Raw genomic sequence first — 23,381 nt, 5'->3', positions numbered from 1 at the left:
GCGTGTGTGTGTGTGTGTCTTTCTTTACGCACATTTCAAGACCATTCTGAATACCTCCACAGTGATAAAGGCTATAAGATAGTCCTTAGAATTGTCAATCGAATGCATTTTGAGTTTATCGTTGGACTGACTCACAATTCCAGAAATGAACACCCGAGGATAACAAATCTGAAAGCTTAAGACACATTAAGCAAAGCTTGTCAGCTGGAAGAATGTTTTCGATTCTCCATCTTAGAGGTCTGGGGCATATTTTGTTGTTCCACCACCCACAGTGGGTTCCATCGTTCAGGACAGAAATCATAAAAAATATTTTCAAATACTCTGTCATGCTTCTGCCACTAGTTTTCAAGAGTATTTAAAATTTGATTGAGGTTGTATAGTGTAAAAAAAGAAAAGATTTAATGAAGTATTTACTTTTCAAATGCATCTTTTGAAAAAAGAATATTAAAAAACCCACAGTCACTCCTCTGTTACACACATGACTATAGACCAAACCACAACTGTGGCACAATAGTGGAATTCCAACCAAATCCGACAAAGCATTGAGCGGCCTGATTTCAGAAGTTAGAACACGGTATTTCAGCACCGTGGCGCTGTCCACTTTCGATTAAAAATTCTCTGACTTTCCAGACTATGCATTAGCAAACCCACTGCTGCCTACACTTACATCCACACAATAGTTCACTGGACAATAATAGTCGTTTATCCTCTCAGAACGCCTTCAAATCCCCTGAAGTTCTCATGCTTATAATCCTTTGATTGGATTTACATTATATTATCAAGGTAGCTATGTTCTCGGTGCCTGACAACATCAAGACCTTAACTGGACGGATGATAAACTTCGTCTGAGAAATTGGGATATTGTGTGACACCAATAAACTCTTTCTAATCCAGCCTCATAAACCTGCTGGCATGTCATTGATTAAAGTGCAGGTGCAGGTGTCAGCCGTTCAGTTCAATGCCGCTAATGTTTTCTCCCCAAGTCCGTCCCCTGAACGCCTTTATCTAGGCTACTTGTGAACTTATCCTAAAACAGAGGAGCAAAAGTCGATCCTTCAATGACATTGACACTCCCCATATGCTCCAGCTTAACGGGCTGTTTAAATTGACTGAACGTTACATGTTTTTTCCTGTAACAGTACAGTTTGCCTCATGGTCAATTGGTCCACGACAAATAACAGTACACAAGAGACTCAGCCTGCAGACAATTTAATCAAATGTGTAGTGATCGTTGATCGATCGTATCTTTTAAATGAGTAACACTCACTTACGTGGCGTGGCAATGAAGTTGAACGATTTTCTCTCGCCAAAACGAAAGCTGGTTGGTGCTGATGTTGTCAAAGCACGCGCTGCCTTACAGGAGATGCACCAGCTTTGTTTAGGAACAGTGCTAATTTGTTCTCAAAAGCTGACATACATTGACGCATGTAAAAACGCATTACCATACTTATTTAAATATATGTAAATAAACGCCTGAAGATCATTTTGCTTACAATGTGGCCATTTGTATTGCAATATAAAAAACATGGATGTGTAGGCTAGAGAAAGCGCTGCCTCACCATCACGCACAACCTTGTCTGTCTTGCCTGCTCAACTCACGTTATAGCCCTTTCATTCTGTCTAACCTCACCACACCATTCGAAGCTGATAACTCGCAATTCTCTCAAAAAAAGAAACCATACTTACACGTCTTTTTGGATCGATCCATAGATGCCATTGCTCGGGAGGGGGCAGTGCACCCCTAAAGCATTCGCATACGTTGAGTCCGATGACCAGTAGGCTACTGATCGTAACTCCTGTCTTCCTCCACAATGTAGCAGTCCTGTCGAGCACTGTGACCGAAGACCTCAGACTGGTACACTCGATTTGCTGTGGATTGTTGTCGCGGGAATAGGAGCGGACCTTGCGTGCAGTACCGTCACTGACACATCAGCATCCTCACAGCGTGTTAATAATTTGCAACGTTATGTAAGGCCTTCAGAACTATCGTTTTAACTCATTTTTATTTTGACCGGGTATACTTCGGTTTCATGTAGACCATGCGGAATATATAGAATAAAGTGGACTTTATGTGACTTTAAAGTAGATTAGGCTACACATCATGGCAAAATTACATCATAAAACCCTTGAGCTTCAGGGAATGATTGTAGGCCACTGCGAGGAATACGTTTTGTTTTGTATAGTCTTCTGAAGTGTGTTAATTTGTTGATCATGAAAAATGATCGCAATTCACCTGACTAGTTAGGACAGCCAGTGTTGTCTGAATACCTAGTATAGGCCATAATTGCTGAGGAACGCCAATGGGAACACCATCTCAGGCAGGCTAGTGGGTGAGGAGGGTGAACTAGGATGAGGACAGAGGATGAGGACAACAATAAGGATATGATTCCTTATCTTACAACCCATGATGTTAGCCTAATTCCTGATTTTAAATGATCAATCAAATGTCAAGTTATCTTGAAAATGTCAATCTTGAATCTTTTGATGCTCTAATTCTCTAAGCCACAGCCTTGGAGCAGTCATGGTCCCTGGCATGTCTCCACCACCAAGATGCTCTTTGAAGCCAGGAGCGGAAAATAATTCACACACCTCTTGATCTTACCAAGTCCAGGGGTTGTCCAGTTCAAGGAGATTTGAATGCGTGTGAGTAGAATGTGTGTGTGTGTGTGTGTGTGTGTGGGGGGGGGGGGCGGGGGGGGGGGCAGCGAGACCAGCTAGAAGGGAGTGATTTTGGTGAGTGCAAATCCTCCCTGAGCCACACCACCATCATTACAAAATCAATCCCTGATTGCATTATTAAAATGTTTCCATAAGGACCACTTCCACTTTGATGTTGAATTTGCATTGCCAAAGCACTATTTCATTAATGATACAACTCAGTACTCCCACTCAAAATACAGTGGCAGCTGATTGGACCCATGAGACAATAAGTGATACCTTAGTTTTGAGAGCAGACTGGTCTCTCAGCTCACCCTGCCCCATAGGGATGTTTCCACAGGAGTGGTCGTCAGTTCCCTGATAGAGAATAACCAAGGCACAGTGAGAATGCCTCCCACCCACAACTCATTATGGCCCTGCTTATTTACAACAGAAAAATGTGCTGTAGAAGGCTTGATTGCTGGCAGGAGGGAATGGAAAAGTACTGGTTCAAATACTGTGATCGATGGTGGGGGGTGGGGGGCGGGGGATGGGTGGTGGTAGGAGGGGTTGGGAAGTCAAGACGATCTGTGATAATCATTAAGTAGTTCATGACCCAGTGACATGTGTAAAAGTAAAGGCACAGTCATATACCATCCCACAGTTATTTTTGCTATAATGTTTTCAAAATGATGTCATATACGAAAAAAAGTTGTCATCACTGATGAGTACTTGATGAGGACTCTACTGTACACTTGATATTGTTCTCTGCTCTGCTTTACTCTGTTGTAGGGTTCTCGGTTCTCCCCACTCCTCCTTTCACTTCACGTGTGGAAAAAAAACATTTGTTGATTTTGAAAGTTTTTTTTATTTTTATAACGGTTGAAAAACCCTAACCCTAACCTCACTGTGCGGAGTACAAGTAGCAGAGGGTAGCAGATAGTGTTCTCTCTCCAACACTCAACAGTCATGTTCCGTATATAATCCTATGGAACGCAAAATAAGCATTTTACATTCATTATATGGAAGGCTTTGCCTTTGATTTATAATTTACTTGTGAAGAGACAATAGTTTAAGATTGGTTATCTTTGGTTTATTCTAAGTCTAAATCATGTTGAACGTTTTATGTTTGATGTTACTTCTTGTGATAACAAAGGGAGCCTGAGATACTTTTTCATGGTTCTTTCCAAATAACCACCATGAATCAACCGCTATGTTCCACAGGGCCACTCCTTTTCAATTCCTATTGGATGATGCTGGCAAAAAAAATCGAATACTATTGGCTACCAGATTGTGTGTTGATATGCAATGAATAGTTGCTGAAGCTTTACTGTAGCATCAGAAGACGTTGAGATAGAATCTTTCTAATTCAGTATTCTTATAGCCTAGCTAACGAGTTTGTACCCTCGGCAACAACATTTTTGTATGTTTAAAATAGGACTTGTTAACGGCGTTCAAACGCTGCACTACAAACGTTAACAATGAAGTTCGTGAGATTTATTATGAAGAATGCAGCTTTGACAAATATGCCGAAACATGTCGAATATTATGCCAAATTTTCACCTTCACCGCTCTCTATGAAACAGTTTATCGATTTTGGTGAGTATGGTAACCCTCTAGTAGAACGACAGTAGCGTCATCGCATATTTACGTAAAAAAACCCGACATAATAGGATAAGAATGATAGCCTAAAGTGCGATTGTGTTAAATTAACTTCACTTTACATAGAAACGGGCATGGTGTGCAGTGTTGCAGCAATTCCTACAATACAATCCCCATACGTTTTGGCTGTCCCTAATGCAGGGTCTATATTGCGTCAGCTTCAATGGTACAGGCACGTTCCTTTCAAATGATCTGATGTTGGGGATTGTAAAAACAAAAAAAAAAGCCTCTACTACTCCAAGTACTGCAATCATGCAATGCACATTTGTGTTCATTTCATTTAAGTAAGGAGTCTATTAAAGAACATTGATTGCCCCCTCCCCCTCCTGTTTACAGGTTCAACAAACGCATGTGAAAAGACATCTTTTGTTTTTTTAAGACAAGAACTTCCCGTTAGACTGTCAAACATAATGAAAGAAATCAACCTGCTCCCGAACAGGCTGCTCACAACCCCTTCTGTACAAATGGTGCAGACATGGTAAGGAGTGTTGTAAGCTTCTAACAATTGATGCTGATTTTCAATGGGTCACCGTCTTTACCCCAAACTCCTGTGCCAGGCACACCGCCATTCTAAATATGAACTTTACCCCAGTTTCTCCGCCAACCCTTGTGCGCATGCGTGACAGAAAAGACACTTGTGCTATTTCCTTCTCATACTATTTAAGTAAAAGTATTGTGATCTGAATGTTCATAAATGAACAGTACAATGAAATACTTTTTTGCAAGTAGGTTCTCAGCAATAATAAAATACAATGATATTATTAAGATTAATGTTAATAATATCCAGAATTATTGAAGGATAAACTATAGTAGTAGCCTAAACAGTAAAGGAAAATCAACAGCAAATGTGTTAAGCCATTAAACAATCTGATTACCAGGGGTAGAAAAAGACTATTGCATGGGGCATATGGTAGTAATTAATTGTAACTTGTTTAACTACATGCTCTTGTGTTTCTTCCCATTGGCACTTATTTGCTTTTCACAATGTATGCTTCATGTTTTGACTACCCACAATGTTTTTGGGGCTATCTCGTTGTTTATGATCATTGACCTATGCACTTTTGTAAAGCTCTGTCTTGGAAGTCGCTTTGGATAAAAAATGAATATATGTACTGGAATAAAATAAATTCAGTTTTTGATATAGGAACACATTTCCACATTCAATTATCTATGAACAGCAGTGTAAACATATGTTGTCTTTTTTTAGGTACATTCAGAGCTTGATGGACATCTTGGAGTTCCTTGACAAGAACCCTGATGACCAGAGTATCTTGGGAGAGTGCGTATGCTGTCACCTTGTCACACGACCCGCCACTAGCTCCCACTGGCCCAGCGTACTGCCAAATCAGTTCAGTCTGTCAGAAGGAACTCACCGTCTAACAATTCTGCTTTCACTCTCAGGTTTGTTGACACCTTGGTGAAAATCAGGAACAGGCACAATGATGTGGTGCCCACCATGGCACAGGGCATCGTAGAGTACAAGGAGACCTTTACCCAGGACTCTGTCACCAACCAGAACATCCAGTACTTTCTGGATCGCTTCTACATGAGCCGCATATCCATACGAATGCTCATCAACCAGCACAGTGAGCAGTGGCACAGGCATTATCTCCCCTTCTGAGGTACCATACACAGTTTATATGTCAGTTATTTTTTCTCAGAAGTAATTCGGTGTGTTTTTCCAATTACACCTTTACAGCCTTAGTCTTTGATGGAGCAACAAACCCTCTTCACCCCAACACCATTGGAAGCATTGACCCACACTGTGAAGTCACCAAGGTTGTGAAAGGTAACTGTAGGTCTTTATTCATGTTGCCTTCTGAGGATACTTGATATGGATAAGTCATTGCTGTTGGTGCTTGGAGAGAAATTATGTGGTAAATATTATTTTAATTGCTTTCAAACCTGGCAACCCTTCAAGACTCCTAATATAGAATATCCTCGTCTGTCCTCTCAGATGCCTACCAAAGTGCCAAGATGCTGTGTGACAAGTACTATCTCAGCTCACCAGAGCTGATGCTGCAGGAGCTGAACAGTAAGCCCGAACCAAACGTTTTTCATCTCTTACTACAGACACCAGGATTGTCTGATTCAAACACAGATTCCGAAGTTGATTCGATTCTTTGTTCATCTGTGAGACTCTGATGACATTGAGTGCCATACTTGTGACCATATGTTCCTGAGGGGTGTCTAATGATGTCACTCAGACAGAAGAAGTGGGTTAGTGGGGAGGGCTGACTGTCTCAGACAGTATTGACACCACCCCCTGGTCAGACAAGGCCAAAAATAGAGCTCCTCTGGATCTGCTGGTATCTTTGACAGTCGGGCACAAATTGTCTTTGATTTTAAGAGCTCACGTATGGATTTCATATATTTTCTCTCCTTTTCCATAGGTAACAACAGGAAGCAGCCCATAGATATAGTCTATGTACCCTCCCATCTCTACCATATGCTGTTTGAGCTCTTCAAGGTGTGGTAGAATCTTTAAATGTGGTATTATATACCGAAGTTGTATGGAAGCAAATCGTGACCAAAATTAAAATGAAAATGCATTTCCAGAAATGCATTTTCATTTTAAGAATGTGGCTGCATTATTTGACTCATAAATCAAATTAGTATTCAATCATCCTATTTGCATTTTCATTTTCTTCTTTAAGACTGCTCATTCTTTCCCTTAATTAAAATGAAAACGAAAAAGACATTTGAAATTTAATTTTCAAAATATGCCCCAGCAAATAGATACCAAAATTCAATTTGAAATGTAAAATTTGAAAATGAAAATGCATTTCCAGAAATGCATTTTCATTTTAAGAACGTGGCTGCAAAATCGTGACCACAATTCAAATTCAAATGCATTTCCAGAAATGCATTTTCATTTTCAAGAACGTGGCTGCAAAATCGTGACCACAATTCAAATTCAAATGCATTTTCAGAAGTGCATTTTCATTTTAAGAACGTGGCTGCAAAATCGTTATTTTTAAACCATTTAATAAATAGTTCTCGATGGACTCGAACGGGATGTGGATGGTTGGTCGTCCCCGTCCCATTTGAGGCTCCACAGCATCCAGCCGTTCCAGGACTGAAGAGAGGTTTACTATGGCAACCTCATTAATGTGTACGTCTGTGACGGCAGAGTATGCAGCCAAGCTCTCTGTGACTTGTTCTACTCGGTCACGGGCATCAGACTCAGATATATTATTAGTTTCTACCAGCTCAGCTAATTCTATCAGTGTCTGCACAATTTGAGGGAGCGCCATGATCTGTGATGCGTCCTCTAAAGACCCGGCAATTCAATCAATTTCCCGGCACATTTGCCATGTAATGCAATGCGTATGTGCACACCGCCCCCTACCGAACAAGATGGGTAGCTCGGTCAGCAGGGAGCTGAAGAAGAGCGGCTACTGACGTCACTCTACTGCGCCGCTCAGAATGCATTTTCGTTTTCGAATTATGGGCAGTTCTTTGCGGGCAGAACATGAAAATGAAAATGCAATGTCCGCTCAGTACTAATCAGTACTAATTTGATTTATAAGTCAAATAATGCAGCCACATTCTTAAAATGAAAATGCATTTCTGGAAATACATTTGAATTTGAATTGTGGTCACGATTTTGCAGCCACGTTCTTAAAATGAAAATGCATTTCTGGAAATGCATTTGAATTTGAATTGTGGTCACGATTTTGCAGCCACGTTCTTAAAATGAAAATGCATTTCTGGAAATGCATTTTCATTTTCAAATTTTACATTTCAAATTGAATTTTGGTATCTATTTGCTGGGGCATATTTTGAAAATTAAATTTCAAATGTCTTTTTCGTTTTCATTTTAAATAAGGGAAAGAATGAGCAGTCTTAAAGAAGAAAATGAAAATGCAAATAGGATGATTGAATACTAATTTGATTTATGAGTCAAATAATGCAGCCACATTCTTAAAATGAAAATGCATTTCTGGAAATGCATTTTCATTTGAATTTTGGTCACGATTTGCTTCCATAAAGTTGGACCCTGGTAGCTGTCATTGAATATTGTTTTATGATGTCCACTATTCCACCTGTAGAATGCAATGAGAGCCACTATTGAGCATCATGAAGCAAGCAACAGTCTTCCACCAATTCAAGTAATTGTGGCCATCGGAGGAGAGGACATGTCAATCAAGGTAAAGTAGCTGTAAACTGCTTCATTTTCATTACATAAGTAACAATATTATGTCACTGATTTACAAATACTAATGAATTGGTTTACAAAAACAAACGTTTTACCAAACATCCAACACAACTTGGATAGAATGCATCTTTGGCTTTTTTGTTGCCCATCAAGTTCTCAAGGTGTTACATCTGTACATAAGAGTTTGACTCTTGTTAATTCACTGTTTAATGTTCAACTGAACCACTTAGCTCAGATAAGAGTATCAGAGAATTGAACAAGCACAGAGCCTCACATTTCGAGCTTACTAGCCTCGTCTGCTTGTAACCTTATCTCCAGAACTGCTTGATCTGCTCTGTAAGCGCCGCACCTGCCTCCCAGTGACATAACACAATACGAAGGGTACTGAGTCGTCTTGTCCTGTTCCCATGACGATATGCTAAAACAGAATCCTTGGCTGTTTCATGTCCTTGAATCACTCCCAAGTGACACAGGAGACCCCCACCTGCCTGTGCCTTGTCCCTGTTCCAGACTGCATTCTCACGCCATTTCTGCCTCCCTTCCCCCACCCATGTCTCTCTCCTACTCCTCCACTCTTGCTGTCGTTGTGTAGGTGAGTGACAGGGGAGGTGGAGTCCCCTTCAGGAGGACTGAGACCCTGTTCAGCTACATGTACTCCACGGCCCCCACGCCTCAAATAGGAGAGGACACACCAACACCGTTCGTGAGTTCATCTCTTTGCTCCCTCATTGCTCTCTCACAGTCTGCCCCATCACATCATAAGATCTCCAATTGATGAGAATCAGTGGATGCAGTCATCTGGGGAAATCTCCTGCTCTCTCATCTCCAGGCTGGTTTTGGCTATGGCCTGCCCATCTCGCGCCTCTATGCCAAGTACTTCCAGGGAGACCTGCAGCTCTACTCCATGCAGGGCCATGGCTCGGACGCTGTCATCCACTTGAAGGTGAGACACGTGAAGCAGACATATAGGGTTGGTGAGAAACGTGTCTACGTAGGCTCCCTATCGCCTACGCCACATCCCACATCCTCTTTGGATGTGGCGTAGGCTCTTTTTTCTCACAATTTACATTTACATTACATTTAGTTATTTAGCAGACGCTTTTATCCAGAGCGACTTACAGTAAGTACAGGGACATTCCCCCGAGGCAAGTATGGTGAAGGACACAACGTCATTTTGGCGGGGCGGGGAATCGATCCAGCAACCTTCTGATTACTAGCCCGACTCCCTCACCGCTCAACCATCTGACTCCATATAATTGAACATGTTTCTTTCCGTAGGCGTTGTCAAGGGACTCTGTGGAGAGGCTCCCCGTGTACAACAAGACAGCTCTGAGGAACTACAAAGTGAGCCAGGAAGCAGATGACTGGTGTATGCCCAGCAAAGAGCCGCTGGATCTGGCCAGCTACAAGGTGGCCAAGTGAGCCAAGCGCCCTGGCCTGGTGCAGAATGTGACGTCAACGTGCCCGGCTAGCCTGCTTGCCGGCCTGCCCTCAAATCCCCCTGCCAGTGCAGACAGTTTACCTAACCCCTGCTTATATTTAGGTAGAAGTTTGAGTTGAGAAGCGAAAATGCTAGATAAAGGTTGTCCAAGGCTGACCTCTCGGAGACACTTTCTATAAAGTCATAGTAGCAGATGCTCAGACTTTTAGGAAGGTGAAGGCAGTCCTCAGATGTACCAGTACTGTGTACTGCTAAATAATTGACAGCCCTTCACAGGCATTAGATCTCATCCTTCTTGAATTGCTGACTGCCAGAAAACGCCACCTGAGCCTTTAATAGCCTGAGAAATAAGGCTACAGTACAGGTCATAAAAACTGTTTATAGTAGGATATCATTCTTTACAAGTGCCATTTCATTGGATCTGTTGATCCTAGTTTTTGTGTTGATGCCTGCACGAGTAGTTTTGAATATTTCCGAAGAGTTTATATTGAAGTTAACTTGCTAGCTACTGATTAGCTTCACACGTGTGTGCTGTTAGTGAGTAGCATTGAGCTAATGTGTTCCTGTTTCCATTCGTTTGTAATAAGATGTGTTTACGATGCAGAAAATGCTGTGTATTATTGTTCCTCTCACCAAGCTCAAACTGCATGGCTGCAGTTTTAAACGCACCAAATAACTTGAGATTCTAATTTAGAGGGTTATTGCCTTTGGCATAGAAAAGACAGTGTTTCCACAAACAAAACAACAGAAACGCAAGGCATGTTTCGCTTGATGTAGCTTGTCCTGTGAACCCTAAGATGTGAGGCAATGAAAGTCCTTCTGGTCTGATTTAGTCATTTTCAGTCATCATTTATTTTCTATCATTTTAAATAAGGTTTTATGTAAGTGTTTTATACTGTACATATCACCTACATTTCTACATCCAAATGATTACAGTAAATATGTATTATTGACAAAATATATTGTTGTGAAACCATTCCTTGTGTCCAGCCATTGAAGATTAACGGGTAGAAAAAAGATGAGATATCAGTCACGATGTAGAGACCAAACTCTTAAGTACAGGATGACATTAAGAGTCACATAGTACATCTATGTCACTATCTACCAGTGCACCAGACTGAAGTTCAAGTTCACCTTATCAAGTTGAGGAACTGTGCTCCGCTGGGATATTATAGAGACGTTACCCTACGTGTGAATTTCCACTCCCTCATTTAGCTTCAGTTAAAGTCACTACATTAATTGTCACCGTGCTTCAATGGCATTACTAGGGAAGCTATGGGGAAAGTCGCTAAATTAGTTTGACAGAGGGTTTTGGCCTAGTGCCCAATAAGGGAGGCCTCTGCACTGCAGCAGAGTTTAAACAACTGGCTATTAGAGGCCAACGGGTGCAGGGAAACGTGGTATCCTGGCACTGCTATGGCAGCATAGACAACCTACAGGGGACTCCAAGAATAGAACCCTTCTGTTATCCTTTACTGTGGATGCGTTTTAGCATGTACTTATACTTGAGCACTAATTGTACTGTGGCAATAGTCATGTTGTGACCTACTAGTGTGTGATACATTTTATTGTTTTGGGATTATGCCATATTTATTTTAAAGGATGCCCTGGTCTCACTTTAGTTAACATTTCATCCAGCAAACCTCAAGTTCATGGTACTGGGGTTCAGATGGTTGAGCAGTTAGGGAAGCGGGCTATAATCAGAAGGTTCCCGGCCGTGCCAAATGACGTTGTGTCCTTGGGCAAGGCACTTCACCCTACTTGCCTCGGGGGGGAACGTCCCTGTACTTACTGTAAGTAAGAGCGTCTGCTCTTATCCAGATATCCATATAAGGCCTGTTCTCTCTCAGTGAGCTGTATACCATCATGCCTCAGTTCAGAGATAGAAAGCATTCCATACTAATGCTTTTGTCTGCCCCAACTCAGACCCCACATGCTAAGTTGCTTTCTGAGAGTGATTCAGTCGAGGAGGAAATGTACATGTTCTACACAGCTTTCTAAAGAAGCTGTGGGAACCAGGTTTCAGAAACTGTTCTGGTGGCTGTTTATACCCTAGTGCCCTGTCTATTGACACCATGGTGAATAATAACCAAGCCTCTGTTTGGTTGGACACTCAACATGCTCTCATTTGTTCGGCTGTCACTGGCTTTTACCTGCCTTACTGTGACATACCATACATTTGGGAAGGAGTGGTTCGTGTCACATAGAAATGTGTCAAAGTTGTTTACACAACTGTATTTTTCCATTTACTTAACTGTCAACTGCATCCCTGTAGTAAATAGATGACATTGGGCAGGAATGATGCACCATTACTACCCCCTAGTGGTATTTGTTGTTATTGCACCCATGGTGGTCCCCTTTGCAGTCTTAATATCTTCTGATTCTATGTTCCTTTTAATAGGTGGATACTCATACAGAAGACATTTTCAAACATGTATGGATTGAGTTAATGTAAAACTGATGAGTATAATTGTGCGCCTATAGGACTGATATAACAGACACGCCGATTAGAAAATGGTTAGATTCATGGGTACTGGTATCCTCCTTTGTGCTGATGCTGGCAAACATCATGAGGGACAACATGTCCCATTGCTGCTTAATAAAGCAACATGTCTCAAACTCTAAGAAACACATAGCTGCTCTTTCCAAAACCCTCAAATCAACTGTATTTATACCAGCACAAATATTGGAAAGAACTGTGCATCTGTGACCAACCATTGCTATTTTAAACATTTGATCCACACATTGTACTCAGTACTTACAAGTACTAAGTAACTCAGTATTCAATTATTTTCTTATTTCATTAGTAGCTTCATAGTCAATATAATATATTAAACCAATTTCAGACCTCATGAGTTTCAAGATTCCAGTTACGAATAGAATATGTGCCATAGCTAGAGAAAACTTACATGGGCAAATGCTGACCACACAGACAAAAACTGCAAATTGTGACAATATCAAGGGTAGGTCAGCATCTTTGGCCGTGAAAAGTAACACCTTAACCTTCTGAGAGTGCAAGATACTTTTTAACTGAAACTTCCAACTTCCCCATGTTCTGTAGAGTACAGAGACCTGAACATGCGTATATAAGGTACCCCGCTATCGGTTGTTCGACTTCGCTATTTGAAGATGCTCACATGAATAGGTGAAATGTTGTTTTCTCATTACACAAACTAAAAAGAAAATATTACTCATACCACAATACACACTTGAGATTCAGTGAAGGCTGTATCACTTCTAATCTTTCAGGATTTTTACATTTAGACAGATTCTCAAGATGTTTTTGATGTGTTATTCTGTTTCCACATCCTCGTCTGACAGGACATCGTCCCGAAGGCTTGGCTCTGGTGAGACTACAGGGATCAAAACATGGGCTTTGAGATCTGGACTATAAAGACGGTAAGAATGGAGTTTTATAATCCTATTAAAATAATTCTCCTTGACATGAGTAAAACTTTTGCACTTTTCTCTCATTAATTATCATGTATTCATTGTATTGTATCAACGAGGCTTGCTGAGTGATACAAGTGATAAACGAGTAAAATAGTGCATCAATATTTTCCTAACAATGTGCTGCATTTGACCAGGACTGTCTTCTATAACTTGTATGTAACGGTTGTCCCCAGGTGGTTGTCATGGCTGTTGGCGTGGTAACCATGTTGCCTTCCTGCATAGTGGAGTCGGTAGGGAACTCAAGCTCTGTGAGTATCAGCTATGCAGTGTAATGATCAAAACCTTGCAAAGCACACAGGACGTTTGGATCATAGAAAGGATACATTATTAATCAAATATTTTCTTATCTTCCCCGATCCGTGTAAAAAAAAATATACAAAAACATCTGCATGTAAAGCCCATGGGATCACTGTTAGAGAGTCAAACAGTAAGCATGCAATTATTCAAAAATTCTGTTTTTGCATGGTTTGAGCTGGGGAACATTTCATTTTCCAGACAGAGCTAAAGCTTTGGGACTTTGAAGTGAAACCATCGGTAACACAGACAACACTGGCTGTGGTCTACAAGGTACAATCATTTCCCAGTCAAATGTTAAGATAACAAAGCGGTTTAAGAAAACAAATATTCTTGGCTGCTTGTATCTATGTTGATTGTTTTATCATTTTGCAGGAGATTGATAGGTTGAGGCGTGAGCAGGCAACAATTAGGCAACAGCAAGAGGCCTTGAAACACGTATGGATACAATTTACAACACTCAACCTCTATATAATAACTGTCAGATAACTCACATAATCTAGATCCTATCCACATCTGTCTATAAACAAAGGAGTCATTCCAGTGCTGTTGTTCTACAGATGCTGTCAAGCCAGAAGAAAGAGTTTCCCATGACAATAGGTCAGTGCATAATATAAACTGTAAATACATTCCTTGAATTCACGCAGGCTAATTCTCAGAAGCTCCTCTCTTGCTCGTTCCCTGTGTCTTCTCTGTGTCTGTCAGGTAGCACTGCCCTCGCGCCCTACCCTCTAACCACCCAAGAAATTGAAAGCTGGTCTTCCGAAGACACAGACTCCATGCCCAACTTTGACCCCTGCTACCGCTACACAGTCCTGGACCAGACATGGAGGGCCACCAATACCAGCACCAAGCATAAGATGTGTGACCGTAACGCCAACTGGAAGGGGTGGTACCGCCTCTTCTACAAAGGGAAGAGCCTGCAGATGCCAGAGAGGTGTCCCCCTGTTGACAAGTGTGGCACCCACGCCCCCCTGTGGCTGGCTAGTTCCCACCCTCGAAGGAGTGACGGCATCGTGAGCCGCAGGGTCTGTGGGCACTGGAAGAAGCAGTGCTGTGCCTTCAAGTCCACTCCCATCAAGGTCAAGAAGTGTAGGGGAAACTACTATGTCTACCAGTTTGTCAAACCGACAAGCTGCCATCTGGCCTACTGTGCAGGTACCAGTAATCAAGATATGTTGTGGTGCTGTTGTCGTAACTAACTTAATTTAGTGTTTCAAATAGATTGGTAGATTACAGTTGGAGTGCAAACCTACAGACGAGAAGATCTCCAGGAACAGGGATGTAGAGCTCTGAGGTGGACACTTATCAGGATCTTTTCTCCTCAGACGTGAACACTATCGTGTGTGGCAGATGCAGGAGAAGTGAAAGTTGTGTGAGCAGAGACAAAATTAGCTGGACGTGTAAGAGGAAGAAAGGTGAGTAGGACCATTCCATCTATATTTTTACCAAAGCATTTGACTATTTCTTTTTTAATCTCAGAAGGGTTTTATTATAATTATTTATTTTATTATTTGTATTATTGTTTTTATGGATTTCATGTAAAGCACCTTAAACTGCAATTATTGTATGAAATGTGCTGTATAAATAAAGTACTATTATTTTTATCTATTCATAATGAACACCACATTTTGAAACTCTTGAGTCCTTTTCCTTTCAACTGACCTTTGATTTCATGTTTTCTTTCAGTGATAAAAAGACAAGTTCACTTCTTCGCCGCCATCCCCACAAGCATCACAGGCAAGGTGAACCGCATCAAGTACAGTTCTGTCACAGTGAACGTGGGCCACGCCTTCAACAGGAAGACCTTCACCTTCCGGGCTCCTGTCAAGGGCATCTACCAGTTCTTCTTTTCCACCCAAACTACCAGTGGTGGTAAAACAGACCTGTGGCTTGTCGTCAACGGTTACTGGGTTTCTGTCTCTCACACCCAGGTCACCAGCCCCTCCTCTGTTGGCAGCCTGCGAACGTACATGACCTTCCTGCGCAGAGGAGGCCTGGTGTACGTGACCCAGAACTGTGGCAACTCTTGGGCAAACGCTGCGTCTTCCACCATCATTTTTGGGGGCTCACTACTCTCACAGTAGAGACTGGGGATAATTGTTTTCAGCAGGAGCTAGTGTTTTGGGATTTGTCAGTAATTCTGTCAAAATTGCTTTGCATTTTGTCAAGTCAGAGATGACAGACAAAAACTAAATGAAGAACTTTAACTTTAGCTTTTGCAAAAATAATACTGCTTAAATAAATGTTTTATATAGAAAATACGTTTGAATAAAAGCTTTTTCCTATCTATTTGTTTAATGTTATTTGAACATTTGAATTTCTTAAACATGTTGACACAATGTCGTTTTGGTGTCGTCTGTAATGCTACTGCACTCATTATCATTTTGATAATAAAACAGGGTTAGTGTTGTCATCCAACAACACAGTACCACTATTTAAACACTAGATGTCATAGCAGGTCAGTTGTTGCATTTTGTGTGCATCAGGAACTTAGGAAGTCTTGGGTATTTGAAGTTTGGCGGTTTTATGGTGATATAGCAGCATACCTGTCATCAGAAACCTACTATTTTGAATTGTGTATTCATGTTGTAAGCATTGGCATTTTATTAAAAAAAAAAATGTAATCCATAGATTGGTGCAGCATGAGTAGCACATGCTTGGGTTTACTAGGTTTATCTTCACCGTCTCTTTGCAGAAAACTGAATACTGGCCTACTGTTTGAAATGTATGTTTAATTGTAAAGAACATTATGACAATGACATGTAATACTTTTAAATATAATTCTTCGTTTCGTTATCTTTAAAATATACAAAAACATTAATCTATCCTGGAAGATTGTTACCATATTTATTTTATTCCTCACGCGGCGAACACTGACCAACACCTCTGAACAGGAGGAGGAGCACCCGTGAGTCGGGTAGGGAATGAGTCGGGACGAGAGAAAGTCTAGGAAAAAGAGCAAGGAGAAACGTTTAACGGGTCAAGGCTACTTCTCGGTGAAAGCAACAAGTTTATTTGATAATGACGACTTAAGTTGGATAATATTCGTTACAGTTTAAATTCTATGTAGGTTACTACTGAAAACGAGAACCCTGAATACGTCTATAGCCAATCGACTTTTCAATATCTTATTTACTTATTTACTATTTATTTGCTTAATATCAGACACTTTTGCAGTAAACTCTGAATACATGAATGTTAACAATGCGGACAGGAAGTTTAGCTTTAAATTAGAAGAATAGGTTCTCTGGATAGTTCGCCATTATTTACCTTTTTGGTGTCGCGAGCTCGTAAGGTCTGATAAGGACTGTAAAGTTGTGTCAATATATATTTTTCCAAAAACCTCTTAAGAAGAAAATACAACAATGGCAGAACACGAGAGTCTGGAGTTTGGAAAGGCTGACTTCGTGCTTTTGGATAACGTTTCTTTGGAAGATTTTATGGCCAACCTAAAACTCAGGTAAATAAGCGCCGTCCATGCACATCGGTCGTTCACCTTTGCAGTTTCGATTAGGTGACACAGTTCAGATAAAAAGAGCATGGTTCCAAAACAACACGTTTTCTGCTCCAATTACTGTTCTCGGCAATTACAATGAATGTCATTAATTCAGTTATCCTTCTGGTACAATTGAGTTTTTATGTCATTGCCTCTATTAGGCTATTATTACTAGCAAAGATTGAATGTGTCGAAGTATACCGCCTGCAGGTGTCTTCTTCGTTTAACAGGAGTCTTAAAGTTGTAAAGATGCTGTTGGTAGCCTACAACAATTTGAGTTGCCTGAACCAGACTTTAAAACAAACAGGTTCTGATATCTATTATTATCTAAGTGTGTATGAAGTTGTAAGCCTTTCAGGGAACAACATGGTCAATGTGATTTAAAATTGAGGCTCATAGGCACTCATTTTCTACATTGCCTATTTTGTGGAGTAACTTTCTGGGGGAAATTATTAATCTTCAAGTCATGCTTTAGAACTTCTCTGGGATTTTATATGAACATTCAATTGGTATTTCAGTTGGCATTTATATTTCCTCTTGGCTGAGCAGACAGTATACTCAGGACATTCCTCAGATGTTGTCTGTCCGCTATGCCGGTAATACATTAAACCCTGTTGTGTTTGAATGAAGCCCCACCCAAGGAATCACAGTGCTCCCATTGAAAAAATAATTTGAACAAACAGGATTTCCATTTGCATCAGCAGTGGTTTCTGTGGGTTGACAGTATTTGAAAATGCAGTCAGTGGGGAGTTGCCCTGAGTCCTCCGCTGCATAGTTTCAGTACATCTGGTTGCTCATCGATCCTACACCCATCTGGTTGCTCATCGATCCTACACCCATCTGGTTGCTCATCGATCCTACACCCATCTGGTTGCTCATCGATCCTACACCCATCTGGTTGCTCATCAACGCTAACCCTAATCTGGTTCTGCGGTAGGCGTGTTACGTATGGAAGTTTAACCAGCGAAGATGAGGGAGACCAGCACAAACTTTTGTAATGAAGTGTCTAAATGCTTTACAAAGGTTTGACAGCATCACCTTGTGATAATAAAGCTGCTGTCTTTTGTTAGGAAACTATCCATTGAATACACCACTTTCTTGATTACTGTATCATTACCCCTCACGCTATCCCAAAGCAGTATTATACTTTCTAGCATGGATACTATAGAGAACCAGTGTTTAAGAATTTATCTCTTAAGTCAATGTTTAGATTTGTCTTGGCGCCTGAAGTCTAGTGGTGAGCAGTAGTTGTCCAATAGACTCTCCTTTTCTGGTTTCTTTTGCCCTGTTTGTTTCTGCACACCCTACATATCACATTCTGTGATGGGACTCCAAACTATTTGGCATACTTTCATTCTGCAGCATGTTAGTCTAATGATCCACCTTTTATAAACCATTCTGATTTTATCCGACATTTGGAATGTTAAAACTCAGTCCGTTTGGATTGCACGTGTTAACATACAAATATTTTCAAGTCTCTCAGATAACACTTTATCATGGTTTCAGATGCTTCTAAAATGACCACATTCTGAAGGCATCACAGGCTGGCCCAACACACCTTGAGCAAACACTGCCCAGGACGCACAATTTCCTTGGAGCGGGCCCCTATGACAGCCAGTGTAGGTGTAGCAACCCTGATAAGCAGCTTGTTTTATAACTCAGCTGTTTGCATGTGATATTCCAGTATCTAAGCCAGCAGCAGGATCTGTGCGGCCAGCCGGCCTCCTCCTCCCTAGCCTCTCTCTCCTCTCCTGTTTTCCCTCCAGCTGGACGGGTTGGCCCGGAGATGGCGTGTGCGGATTGTTATTTGCAGAGGGTGTGACCATACAGGAGCATTTCCTCCCCCCTCCTCCCTGCCGCTGCAACTCCACCTCCTCCTCTTCCTCTCCACATCTGTGTGTAGAGTAGAGTCAAGGGGGGATATTGACTGGAGAAGAACTCAGAGAGGAGCTGTAAAGTACATGAGGCGTCTAACTACCCCCCGAGAGACAGTCGTTTCTCAGTTCCACAACTTTGCAGTGTTGGATCTCTTTGTTTGTTTTCCTGTGTCAGCCTGTGGGAATGGCTCAAGTTAGCCATGCTGAGGGAAGGGTCTAATGACAGAGAATCCCCCAATGACAGATTCAGGATAGTCTGCTTCATGTGCCTTGATGTGACCAGACTACTTGTCCAGTTGACATACTTTGTTTGACTTGAAGTGGAACAGCCAGGCCTTTAACAGCCCTGTGCTGAAGATGGCCCTGCCTAAATATACCCCAGCATATGCCCAAACTCTGTGGAAAGATTTAGTATGAAACAAGTACAATTCTGGTCTTGGGAATTATGTCTTAACAGATCAGTCAGCAGCCATGGGACATTGAAACAAGGAAATGTTCTAAGCCAACAAAAGTGAAATTGGATGATGTTGTAAACTTTATCCTCGCTTTATTTCCACATGCGGAATACATCTCTCCAGTGTCACCTCTGCCCAGGCCTTGCCTTTATATGGTATGGTTGTTTGTCTGGTTCACAGACCGCAGGAAACGTTACTGGAAAATCTCTACGTGTTTCCAAAACAATTACAGAGGCATTTTTTGAATTCTTTCTTACGGGGGTCCCTGATATTCAGATTAAACTCAGATAAAATAGCTGATGACCACGTAGGCATGCCAACAGTTTAGTCTGTCCTCCAACGCCCATGTCTCCCGGCCTTCCTTTGTTATGGCTCAACCAGTTCTAGAAACATTCTTTCTGTTATTTAAACCTTCATTTCATTGTCAGATGATATTACTGGTTAAAAGAAACGTTTATTTTTGTAGTGTGAAAGGATTAATACGTTCACACAAAGCAATCCAACATGTATTTGTTTTAGCCTGAAGATGTTGATCCTTGTTGGGGACATGGCTGACAATGTGCAGTGCGTTATCCAGGCTCTTTATGCCTGCTTATTAGTGTCAATTGATTTGACCTTTGCACCCGTCAATGAGGGGGGGTTTGACGGCTATGAAACAGGAAGTATCCAATAATAAAGGAGGAGGGCGAGGAAGCAGGAAAACTGGTCTCCTCTTCCCTAAGGCATTTCCCTGCTTTCGGCCTCACATTTCATTGTTTCCTGCAGCTCTCCTCTAAGCCTGAGCCTTAGCTACTAGCCAATGTGGTGACAGACAGAAACATCTTGAGATTCATAGTCTGTATATTACATTACATTTAGTCATTTAGCAGATGCTCTTATCCAGAGCGACTTACATTAAGTACAGGGACATTCCCCCCGAGGCAGGTAGGGTGAAGTGCCTTGCCCAAGGACACAACATCATGTGGCACGACGGGGAATCGATCCGGCAACCTTCTGATTACTAGCCCGACTCCCTCACCGCTCAGCCATCTGACTCCCTATATACTGTGGAAGTCCCTGTATACTGTGGAAGACTGAACACCAGACTCTTCCGATGCCGTCTCAAAGAAACTCCTGTATTGTATGATTGTATGACATGATGTCTCCCTGTTCTGTAAAAAATCGAAAGAAAAGACTGGCAAAAAAAACGAATATCTCACCTTTCAAACAGCCTGAAAGATGCATTCACGGTTTACCAGCTATAAAAAATAAGATTAGCCTATTTATAATTTTAAAGTGATCTAAGTCTCTGTCCTATGAGCAGAGGGTGATGTTGAAGGAACCAGAGGTCAAAGGTCATACGGTACTTCCTCTTCCTGTAAGGCAGGTCTTGGGTGATGGAGGAGAACTGAAACTTTCTGAAGGGTTTCCAGACCATAGCCTGTCTACCATCCACGCTCCATCAGAGTTCATACCCTGGCATGGAACCACTTGGCCAGGGGTCTGTCTTGTGCCAGGTCTCACATATTTTTACCCTTTGGTCTTCCTGTAATAAGAACAAAACAGAATGAAGTAAATCTCTGAAAACAAACTGTTAGAGAACATGTTGTCCTGACAACCTCGGACCTTCCATTTCAAACTGAAAGGGCGTTAATATGCCGTTTTGTCTAAATATTTGATCCCAAACCCTCCTATATTAAGGTTTGTTTTTTTCCGTTACTTACAAGGAGACATTTTTATAGCTGAACTGAGATTAAAAAACTCCTTTTCTCATACTCCCAAACCGTTCTTTGCCAAGGACCCTGAGGAGTGAGCACAGAAGTCATGCAGTACAGATTTGGGGAGATAAGAACCCTTGATGACCCTGTTGATCTTATACAGGCCTTATGTCCGCCCTGCCTCCTGGCCCTTCTCTCCCACGATGCCTCAGTATTAGGTACTGCCTGGCTCTGGATCATGATTCACTCAAATAATTCTGGAAAAAAGAAGCACAGATTTTTGAAAAATGCCTCTCTTCTATAACATTTCCTTCTTTCTCTCTCTATCTCTCTTTCTCTATCTAATCTCTCTATCTCTCTCTTTCTTTCTGTCTGTCCCCTCTCTCTCTCTCTCTCTCTCTCTCTCTCTCTCTCTCTCTCTCTCTCTCTCTCTCTCTCTCTCTCTCTCTCTCTCTCTCTCTCTCTCTCTCTGTCTCTCTCTCTCACCGCAAGTATTTTCATGCAACCCCTTGTAATCTGAAACACATTACCACCCTTACATAAACAGGGACTGTGCTTTTGGAGACTTTTCCCCTGAAATAAGTCCTCGAGTCCTTGCAGACGTCTCATTTGTGGACTGTGTGCGTTGGCATGCGGCGCAGACCGTCCAGCGCATGTTTGTGGTCCTAATGCACGCCTCTCCATTTCTTGTTATGACTCTCTCTCTCTCTCTCTCTCTCTCTCTCTCTCTCTCTCTCTCTCTCTCTCTCTCTCTCTCTCTCTCTCTCTCTGTCTCTCTTTCTCTTGCTCTGCTACTCTCTCTCTCTTCTTCTCTCTGTCTCTCTCTCTCGCTTCCTCTCTCTCTCCCTCTCTCTCTTGCTCTGCTACTCTCTCTCTCTCTCTTCCTCTCTCTCTCTCTCTCTCTCTGTCTCTCTGTCTCTCTGTCTCTCTCTTCCTCTCTCTCCCTCTCTCTCTTGCTCTGCTACTCTCTCTCTCTCTTCCTCTCTCTCTGTCTCTCTCCCTCTCTCTCTTGCTCTGCTACCTTCTCTCTCTCTTGCTTTGGTTCTTAGCTCTGGCACCCCCAGGAGGTCTACCTCCCGTACCGTAGCTTCATACTCTACGAAGAAGTCAGACTATTCTTAGTGTGTGCCCCCCAGCACAAACAACACTGTCTGGCTTGCAACCTTTCCTAATTTGTACAAGGAGACCTTTGATTCAGCTTAATAGAGATTTGATCTAATTAAGCTTCCCATTTAAAGCCATCTGGCTACCCTGTAGAGATTTTAACCACATCCTCGATTACTGGGTGATTTCATATTCTAGAATTCTTCTGAGAATATACGTATAATTATGTTTCATTCGTTCAGCAGATCTATATCAGTATATCACATACCAAGAAGTACTTTGACTTGAGTGAGAGATATGACCTGACACATGCCCTAGTGACTTCCAGTAATCTCCTAGGTGAGCTTCAGTTAAAGTGCACCCATATAAATATATATATATATTTTAATATTCCTTGTATTTTAAACAAATGTACTCAATATCTCAAATGTTTTTTTCATTTAAAAAAGTATCTTGAAATCAGTAATTACATGCCATGCCTTTTAGCTCCTGACCGCCATGGCAGAACCTTCTTAAAACCCGAAGGGCAAACATATGATCACATGATCACAAGGAACAGGACTAAGTGTACGGTGCATACAGTGGCTGTGTTAGTGAGCGTGAAGGGAAGTGATGTCATTCTCTGTTCTGTTGTGTCCCTGTCCTTCTGGTGAAGTTACCGGGCTGGGGGGGGAGGGGGGGGGGGAGAGGGGGGGCTGTATTACTCATTTTTCACAACTACGCCTTAGATCATTTCACAGGCTCTGCATGAGTCACACGCACACACGCACACACGCACGCACGCACACACACACTCACAGGTTTGTTTTCCTGTCCTTGTGATGACTGGAAATTCAATGGTTCAAAACCATTATCCTTAACCGCTAACCCTTTACCCCTGACCTTAATCAGAGTGTTGTCCTGAAATAGCATGCTGAGTAATGTCTGAGTCTGTTGGACGGCCTTGTCTTTTTTCTCTTTCTTTTTCTGTCTGTGCGTAGCCGGCCCGCCAGCCCATCTGCTGTGTAGTTCAGGCGGCTGCTACATCAGGCACCGGCCAACGTGTTAAAGTACAAACGGGTTCCCGGGTCAGGCCAACTGCCAAAAAACAACTTTGTTCA

The 23,381-nt window shown here is 41.8% G+C and overlaps 3 protein-coding genes across 5 annotated transcripts in view; 2 read left to right on the top strand and 1 right to left on the bottom strand.

Annotated features, from left to right (window-relative positions):
* tbkbp1 (TBK1 binding protein 1) overlaps window positions 1–1,812 on the bottom strand; it is a 29,773-nt gene extending 27,961 nt beyond the window's left edge. The window contains 1 exon segment of the mRNA XM_047032456.1: window positions 1,687–1,812. The gene's annotated coding sequence lies outside the window, so the exon portion shown is untranslated.
* Window positions 1,813–3,933: 2,121 nt separating this feature from the next.
* On the top strand, window positions 3,934–10,918 carry pdk2a (pyruvate dehydrogenase kinase 2a). Of its 2 annotated transcripts, XM_047032905.1 has the most exons (11): window positions 3,934–4,236; window positions 4,636–4,777; window positions 5,507–5,578; window positions 5,701–5,885; window positions 5,999–6,088; window positions 6,257–6,334; window positions 6,693–6,769; window positions 8,355–8,453; window positions 9,054–9,164; window positions 9,291–9,404; window positions 9,740–10,918. In XM_047032905.1, the coding sequence occupies exons 1-11, from the start codon at window positions 4,119–4,121 to the stop codon at window positions 9,881–9,883; spliced, it is 1,230 nt and encodes a 409-aa protein (XP_046888861.1). In that variant the 5' UTR covers window positions 3,934–4,118; the 3' UTR covers window positions 9,884–10,918. The 2 variants fall into 2 exon arrangements, with proteins under 2 accessions (XP_046888861.1, XP_046888862.1); XM_047032906.1 differs by having other exon boundaries at window positions 3,934–4,777.
* Window positions 10,919–13,017: 2,099 nt separating this feature from the next.
* LOC124475982 lies at window positions 13,018–16,034 on the top strand. 2 transcript variants are annotated; one of them, XM_047032909.1, is made up of 9 exons: window positions 13,018–13,047; window positions 13,224–13,301; window positions 13,529–13,603; window positions 13,851–13,922; window positions 14,025–14,087; window positions 14,210–14,249; window positions 14,355–14,807; window positions 14,978–15,067; window positions 15,339–16,034. In XM_047032909.1, the coding sequence occupies exons 2-9, from the start codon at window positions 13,272–13,274 to the stop codon at window positions 15,734–15,736; spliced, it is 1,221 nt and encodes a 406-aa protein (XP_046888865.1). In that variant the 5' UTR covers window positions 13,018–13,047; window positions 13,224–13,271; the 3' UTR covers window positions 15,737–16,034. The 2 variants fall into 2 exon arrangements, with proteins under 2 accessions (XP_046888865.1, XP_046888863.1); XM_047032907.1 differs by lacking the exon at window positions 13,018–13,047 and having other exon boundaries at window positions 13,171–13,301.
* Window positions 16,035–23,381: the final 7,347 nt, after the last annotated feature.

The sequence above is a fragment of the Hypomesus transpacificus genome, chromosome 13, assembly GCF_021917145.1.
Source record: "Hypomesus transpacificus isolate Combined female chromosome 13, fHypTra1, whole genome shotgun sequence".
NCBI lineage: Eukaryota > Metazoa > Chordata > Actinopteri > Osmeriformes > Osmeridae > Hypomesus > Hypomesus transpacificus.
Note: the sequence above shows the minus strand (reverse complement) of the source record. Positions and strands in the feature narration are given on the sequence as shown.